At 53.8% G+C, this 8040-nt stretch overlaps 1 protein-coding gene across 3 annotated transcripts in view; it reads left to right on the forward strand.

Moving 5' to 3' along the window:
* CSMD2 (CUB and Sushi multiple domains 2) overlaps positions 1 to 6851 on the forward strand; it is a 540305-nt gene extending 533454 nt beyond the window's left edge. For all 3 annotated transcript variants that reach the window (XM_036446754.2, XM_045584884.1, XM_045584885.1), the window contains 4 exons: positions 1430 to 1517; positions 2936 to 3074; positions 3239 to 3451; positions 4604 to 6851. In XM_036446754.2, coding sequence (XP_036302647.1) covers positions 1430 to 1517; positions 2936 to 3074; positions 3239 to 3398 — 387 coding nt within the window. In that variant the 3' untranslated portion in view covers positions 3399 to 3451; positions 4604 to 6851. The remainder of the gene's footprint in view (positions 1 to 1429; positions 1518 to 2935; positions 3075 to 3238; positions 3452 to 4603) is intronic.
* The last annotated feature ends 1189 nt before the right edge of the window (positions 6852 to 8040 follow it).

Genomic DNA, 8040 nt, shown 5'->3' on the forward strand with positions numbered 1-8040 from the left:
TTTGGATGTCAGCGGGATACAGTGAATTCAAGCAAGTTGAAGGTCAGGGTGTGGTGGTGGGAGCTGGAGAAGGTGGTGAGTCCCAGACGAGAACCTGGAACATCTACCCACGTTTCAGGATGCGGATAATGGGTGGCTCAGCACAGCGGGGGAGACTAAGACCTGGGGGAAGGGATACAACTCCCTCGCATTCCCTCGTGGGGAAGACTTCTGCCTTCTAGGGCATTCTTGAGATGGAAGCCAGGTCCCCGGGGATGCTCCCCTGCCCATGCCTTCCAATGTCACTGGTGGTGCGGTTGAGCATAGTGTCGCCCACCACATCCTCGGCTTCCCTGTCTTGGATTGTTGAAGCTGGAAGGAGAGTGGGAAGGAGGGAGAGGAATGGTGGGGTGGTGGCCAGAGTAGCCAGCCAAGGGCTGAGGAGTCAGGGTTCCTCCTCCTGGACAGGACTAGCTGTGGAGGACTGTGGCTTTAGTGACTTCGCTTTAAAAACACATGAGGAGAAGCAAGTGGCTTTTCCAGGGGTGGCATGGAAAGTTAGCTCCTTGCTATTCTGGAGAGTATCCCCTTGGGTGTCCCAGCCCTGATGGCTGCAATGGTAGTAGTCCAGAAGCTTCCTTGCTGGGGGTGGGGGATTCCAGAGGTGAGAGGACTAGACAGGAATGGGGCTCGGGGGGCCAGGGACAGCTGCAGCAACTGCCTAGGATGGCAGCCAGCCATTGGCCTGTGTCTGGGTCACCCAGGGTGTGTTCAAGGGGACAGGAGAGGAGGTCAGCCTAGAGCTCGGCAGACAGGGCCTGGGGAGGAGCAGGAGGTGGAAGGCACACCAGTAGCACCAGCGCTGCCCTCCGACAAGTGTGTTTGACACGAGCCTCATAGAGGCAAGTGGCAGAGGGAACAAGGAGGAGTCATGTCCCCAATTGCCCCCCCCCCCAAAAAATTACAGCTAATGGAATGGGAACGAACTCTCCAACGTGCGTTAAGTCTGCTGGGTCCATCTTAATCGTGCTTCGGTTTGTCCTGGGGTGCTCTAAGCAGGTTTTTCATCACAGCGAGAACAGCTAACCCTTATCTTGGGCCTGTTAAGTATTGCAAGTGCTTCATCTATATTAACTCATTTAATCTTCACAGCCACCCTGAGACATAGGTACCGTTATTATTCCTGTTTCACAAATGAGAAACCGATGGCACAGATTAAATGACTCGTCCAGTGGGAGAGAGAATGGCCTCCCTGCCTCCTACAAGCAATTGGGTGCCCCCGCCCCTCTCCCAGTACACAGGCCTGCTCCTGGCTGTGCTGGGCAGGGTCACTGCCTGTGCCTGGCAAGCACGGGAGGGTGGAACCGGTGCCTTGGGCACCATGCCTGTGGGTGTGGCCCCCGCCTGGCTTCCATCTCCCCAGCTCACTCTCTCTGCTCCCTCCGCACAGGTCTCCTCAGAGTCCTCAGGAGGCACCTTCATCTACCAGGGCTCCGTCAAGGGCCACGGCTTTGGGCAGTTCGGCTTTCAGAGGCTCGGTAACTAGCGTTTGTCCCTGGGAGCGTGAGCTCACGGGTGTGGAGGAGAAATGTGATATTGGCGTGGAGGACAGAGGACCTAAGGCAGGGGTTTCCAGCCCTCTCTGGATCCGTGACGCCTCTGAGGTTCCGAGGAAAGCTGGGGACCCCTCTCCAGAAATAAGCACAATACATCGTGCCCCCACTCCCCTTCGCCAGTGTCACGCTCAGCTTTTGAGCTGAAGGTCCCCAATTTAAGGGCATTGGGTCTCAAATACAGGCCCCTGCAGCACTGTCTGGCCGGCCCCCGGGCATCAACCAGACATCCCTAAGCGTTGAGACGCGTGGTCCTGCGGGGCGCCTTCCTCCGTGCTGTCCTTTCCTCCCCACGCGCCCCAGAGGTTGGCATTGCAGTCCTCGTCCCACCGAGGAGAAAACGGAGTGTCAGCGAGGCTCCCCTTCCTTGCTCCCCTGGCATCGTTACCCTGCATGCTCCATGCCATCAGTGCCCTCATGCTTCCTCCAGAGACTGGCTTTGACCCAGAGCCTCTGGGTGTGAGCCTCAGGCTCCAATGGGGGTGAGGTCCTGGTTTCTTGGGAGTCAAGCCCGGGGAGACAGGAGGCAGGCCCAGGGCTGTCTCCAGAGCCCCCTGCCTGCCAAGGCAGTCAGTCTGTGGCGTGTCCTCACAGCACTGACCCTCAGAAAGCTTCTCGCTGTCTCCAGTAGAAACCGGCTTCCCTGTTCTGCCCACCCTGAGAACTGTTCCTAACTCTTACCCCATGAGCTGCACTCTCTCTTCCCTGCAGCAGCCCTTCCAATGCCTGACCCCCAGCCTCAGACACGGAGAGACTCAGGAAACCCAGCTCTGATTCTGGCTCCACAGCTGACTCCCTGTCTCCTGAGAAGGGCTCGCCCTCTCGGAGCTTCAGCCCCTCGGTTAGGTGGGGTGTTTAGCAGGGGCAATGGTGTCCCACTGTGCTCTTCTGAGCCCCCCAGTCTTGTGGGGGGCGGGGCAGGCAGAGAGGGGAGACCCTTCAGAGACAGAAACTTCAGTGCCCGCAGAGCAGGTCCTCATGCATCCGTTTCATATTTCCACTTCCTTGTGAAGTTCCATGGCCCAAAGCTTCTATGGCCCAAAAAAGTTTCAAAACTTCTAAAGGGCTGCACCCTTCTAAGCTTTTACTCTGCGACACAGTTTCAGATTCTCCCGAAGACTAGCTTCCCTAGGACCGAACGAACGCTGCCCTCTGCATACCATGTGGGCCCCTTCTCCCCGAGGCTGGGGGTGTGGGAGGCACACCCAGAGCAGCCAGGCCTCTCCCAGCTGAGCTCCTGGAGGGGCCATGCCAACCGCAGCCGCACTTCCCAGTAGTGACCGCTAGGGGCCGCTCTCTCAGGCTGTTTCTCTGACCTACGGTTTACGCTTTGGGACTTGCAGACCTCAGGCTGCTGGAGTCAGACCCGGAATCCATTGGCCGCCACTTTGCTTCCAACAGCAGCTCGGTGGCCGCTGCGATCCTGGTGCCTTTCATCGCCCTCATCATCGCGGGCTTTGTGCTCTATCTCTACAAGCACAGGTACAGGAAGGAAGGGGACAGGGGGGGACAAGACACTCGCCAAACCCCAGGCCACCCAGAGCTTTCCTGAGCTGTGATCTTCTGACCTCCCTGCCCTCCCTCTGCCTCCCTCCCCTTCCTTCCGAATTTAGACCCTGAGTCTGTCCTTTCCCCCTTTTTCCCAGGAGAAGACCCAAGGTTCCGTTCAATGGCTATGCTGGCCACGAGAACACAAATGTCCGGGCCACGTTTGAGAACCCCATGTACGACCGCAACATCCAGCCCACAGACATCATGGCCACCGAGGCGGAGTTCACAGTCAGCACCGTGTGCACAGCGGTATAGCCCCCGGCCTGCCGCCGCCCCACCGCCCCCGAGAGCCCCGCCGCCAGCAGCCGGTGAGGGGTTGGGGGGACCGGACCTGTGCGCGCATCCATTACCAACCACCCTAAACAAGTATTTAACGGGGAGGAGAAATGATCCCAGGGGGGTCGTTTTAACATGCCAGAATTGTTCTCAGGTTTCATCTTGACGCTCCGTCTTGACATTTTCCTACTCAGAACTCTTGCAAACAGAAAGCAAAAAAAAAAATAAGAAGTGACATCTCTGACAACATAAATCAGGCCTTACAAGGAGATTGGTAATGACTCTGAACTCGGAGCTGCAGCGTTACTGCAGCATTTTCAGGAGAAAAACAAGAATGGCCCATGACCTGCACACACCCCACCCCCGCTCCACATCTGGGGTTCCGCTGGGTCTCAGGTGCCTGCGTGCCATCTGGGTCATCTGGGGTGGCGGCTCCCAGACTGGGCAGCCTTCTGCGCTGCCCTCACAGAAGCCAGGCCCTGGGAGCATTTGCCCCGCCCACAGCTGTCCAGCAAGCCCCGCCCACAGCTGTCCAGCACAAGCCCCGCCCACATCGGGCGTGCCCAGCCCGGGGGACTGGGGCCATAAAACCACTTTGCACACATACACATTTAAGTGAATGATGAGGTCACAAGTTCCAGTGCTGCCTGACACGAACAACTGAAGTTAAAAACCCCACACAGGGAAGCCACGGAGGCCCATGAGGTCGATGAGAAGGGGCAAGGGGCAGGGCTGTGTTAGGACTTTCATGGACCCTCCATTCAAATATACATATGTAAAAATGATACTTTATAGCTCTTACAAAGATGAGTACCGTCCAACCAGGAGTCATTACTACACATCCATCACTATTTATTCATTTTTCCTTCCGGTTCTGAAAGTAAAATAAAACGTTTCCCCGGCCCCTGAAAGCATGGTGGTCCCAAGGCCCTGGGTCCCCCATGTGTATCGGAAGTGGGCCCAGCCTGGGAAAACGACGCCATCCGGAACAGATGTTCTCTGTGGGGAGGTAGGGGTCCCTGCACCCCACCCTCCATTTAGGAAGACTGAAAATCAAAGATAAGGGTCAAGGCAACTAATGGTCTTGCATTCTGTCCCCTTTGTCCTCCTCTGCTTTGCTCCCGCCCCTCCCCGCTCACTGCCTCTCTTGTCTGACAAACCCTGGTGTGATCTGTTTGTTCCAGTTCTCCAGGGCACAGAAGTAGCTCCCTGAGCCCAGTGCCCAGTGCCCATCTTCGTCTGTCCCTCCGCCCGTGTCTGCGCCTGCTGGACTTGGGCCCTGGCCCCGCCGCCGCCTCTGCTCCCGCCGCCCCGGAGAGGACTCCCGCCAGGCCCTGCTGGGGGCAGGAGAGGAAGAGGGCCCGAGAGAGCAAGGAAGCCCGGGGACTTCCCCCAGCGGAGCAGGCACCCCTCCTTCACCTGCGTCTCCGGAGGAGACCACAGGAGCTTAGAAATCGGAAGCGGATGTGAACGATGCCCCATGCTCCCCACACGCCCAGAGAAGAGGTGAAGAGGAGGAAGACGAACCATCATTGGAACCAACACGCGCTGTCCGGTTCGGACCGGTCTGTCAGAACCCAGGGACGGTGTCAGCGGTGCCTCCGCGGTGGTCTCTGCCCAGAGCGGAGACCAGCCCTCTACAAAGGGACGGCCCAGCTGCAGGGTGACACCAAGGATTACCCCACGGGCAGAAAAACACCTGAGGAAACGGCTTGGAAATCAGCGTATTTTTCCAACCTCATTTTACTGCGTTCTGATCCCAGTGAGTTAAACCGTCCTTCTGTGTTCCAGGCAGCGCTGGAAAGAAGGGCGAGGAGTCTGGCCCGAGCCCAAGGTCAAGTCTGGCTGTCAGTGGACAAAGAAGAGAAACAAGTCTGTGGCCCAGGCGGGTGCTACGGCTGCAGGCTTCGGGAGGTGCTGGAAGGAACTGGAGAGCAAGCCTGCAGTGTAGTCAGTATCTGTGCCGGCGCCTCAAGGGTCTCAGTTCTAGGCCTACCACAATCTAAAAGCATAAGAATTAGTAACCCCGATTTACAGATGGGGAAACAGAAGCCCAGAAAGTGAAGAGATGTAAGCCACGGTGAAGTGTGGAGTCAGGATGGTTCTAACTCCAAAGCCCACGCTACAGCGGCCAGAAACCCAGGCCTAGGAAGGACACCAGAAAGGGAGCAGTAGGCGAATGTCTGCCGAGGGGCCAGGCAGGGGCCTGCGTGTCCTCTCTGGGCTCTGTTCTCCCCACCTGGGCGGCAAGACCAGACCCCGCCCCTGCCTCCGGGAGCTGGTGTCCCAGGCCCTGCAGCCCCTCGTCACAGCCGACAGAGGGCCTGGGCACTCCTGGAGCCAAAGGAGGAAGTGAAGGAAAGACGCTTTGCAGTCCTTGCAAGGGAGTTTGACGTATTTTGAGTTCTTTGTGCTCTGGGCATTCGTGAATTCTGTATAAATATTGTTGGGAATCTAACGAGTTTAGGAATCAAGCTGTGACACTTAGAGCTACTGTCTCTGTCCTTGGGTCCCCTTGGGCTTACACGCGTGTGCATGTGTGACCTGCTGGCCCCAGAAGTCCGTCTCACATTTTGAAATAACAAATAGAAACATATAAACTTGTTTGGTCCTGAAGCAAATTCTGGGTTGAAACAGTGAAAAGATCTGACGCACAAAAGATTGGCCGAAGTGGGAAGTGAATTTCCAGCAGATGCCACTGCGGGGCCAGTGCTGCCCACACAGCATCCCTGGGCTTGGGGGGAGGGGACACACCCCCACGCTGGCTCTTTCCCTGGAAACAAGCGCAGGAAGCTCTCTGGCTGCTCCCTTCCCCTTCTTACACTCCTCTCAGACAGCCAGCGGGCTCCTCCTCCAGCCCGCCGCTGCCCCCCTCCTGTGTCCTCTTGTGAAGTCCCAGGAGGTGCCCCCCCGGAGCCCAGGCTGGTGAGGCACCCAGCACCCTGCTGTGCACTGCCCTTCCCACCTCTGGCATTTTCTCTCTGCCTCCAGAGGCTTGGAAGGGACGGGCAGACTCGACCCTTCGCCCACCATCCACATCACACACCCATCACCATCCCATGAGTGGGGGGGAAGAAAGTAAAACAAAAACAAACAAAAAAATCTTTTGTACAGAGATATATTTTTATTATACAAAGTTTGTACAGTACCAAAAAAGAAAGAAAAAAAGGTGTAAATTTTTTTTCATTATTGTAGGTAAACGGTAGTGGAAGCCTTTTTGTAAATGTAATAAAATGTATAAATATGGTTTTCAGAAAACATCAAGTGCTGTAAATATGTAATCTACACACCTTGGCTTGTCTGCAGTATATACATTTAATTTATCTGTCTCTGTATATGAGGCTTCCCCCTGGGGTCCTGCATTATGGTACTTTCCTGAATTTGAAAGCAATTTTAAATTTTTTGAATTCAAATAAAATATAAATTTTTGCATTTGTTTTCTTACATGTTCATGTCTCTTTTATGCGTAGGGACGAGTGTGTGCTGGGGAAGGAGAGGAAAGATATATTTGGGGCTGAAAGCCAGCTGTGGAAACGTAGAACTCTTTCTTAAACTGCTTGTGTTGCCTCTGTGATGTGCTGGGAATGCCTAGCAAACATAATAGTGGATACACCACACACAAGAATTAACTCAAAACACATCCAATGCCTATACATCGAATCTAAAGCCATAAAACTCTTGCAAGAGAACATGGGGTGAGGGAGGAGCTTCAAGACATTGGATTTCTTGGATATGACACCAAAAGTACAAGCAAAAAAAGAAAACATACATTGGACATCCTTAAAGTGTAAAACTGTTTATCAAAGGACACAATCAACAGAATGAAAAGACAGCCTATGGAAAGGGAGGAGATATTTTGCAAATCATATCTGACAAGGGATTAATACCCAGGACTTTAAGAACTTCTACAACTCAAAAAAAAAAAAAAACACACCCTATTTTATAAATAAGCAAAGGACTTGAAGAGACATTTCTTCAAAGAAAATATACAAATGGCTGATAAGCACATGAAAAGATGCTCAACATCATTAATCATTAGGGAAATGTAAGTCAAATCACCGTGAGATAACACCTGACACCCATTAAAATAGGCACTATCAAAAAGTAAATAAATAGCCAAAACCGGTTTGGCTCATTGGATAGAGCGTCGGCCTGCGGACTGAAAGATCCCGGGTTCGATTCCGGTCAAGGGCATGTGCCTTGGTTGCGGGCACATCCCTAGTAGAGGGTGTGCAAGAGGCAGCTGATTATTGACTCTCTCTCATCGATGTTTCTTACTCTCTGTCCCTCTCTCTTCCTCTCTGTAAAAAAATCAATAAAATATATTTTTTTTAAAAAGTAAATAAATAAAATTAGTGTTACTGAGGACGTAGAGTAGGGGTATCGAACTCAATCAGAGAAGGGGCCAAAATCTAAAATCCAGCCTAAATCGCGGGCCGAATGGTTTACTGAACAGTCATAAACTGTCATTGTGATGGAAACGCAGCGGAGTGCAGTGATGACAGCGCGGTGCGGGCCACATTGCAAGGCCTGGCGGGACGGATTTGGCCCGCGGGCCTTGTGTTTGACACATGTGACGTAGAGGAATTGGAATCCTGTACCATTGGTGGGAATGTAAAAT

This window comes from Pipistrellus kuhlii, unplaced genomic scaffold (assembly GCF_014108245.1).
Source record: "Pipistrellus kuhlii isolate mPipKuh1 unplaced genomic scaffold, mPipKuh1.p scaffold_m20_p_2, whole genome shotgun sequence".
Taxonomy (NCBI): domain Eukaryota; kingdom Metazoa; phylum Chordata; class Mammalia; order Chiroptera; family Vespertilionidae; genus Pipistrellus; species Pipistrellus kuhlii.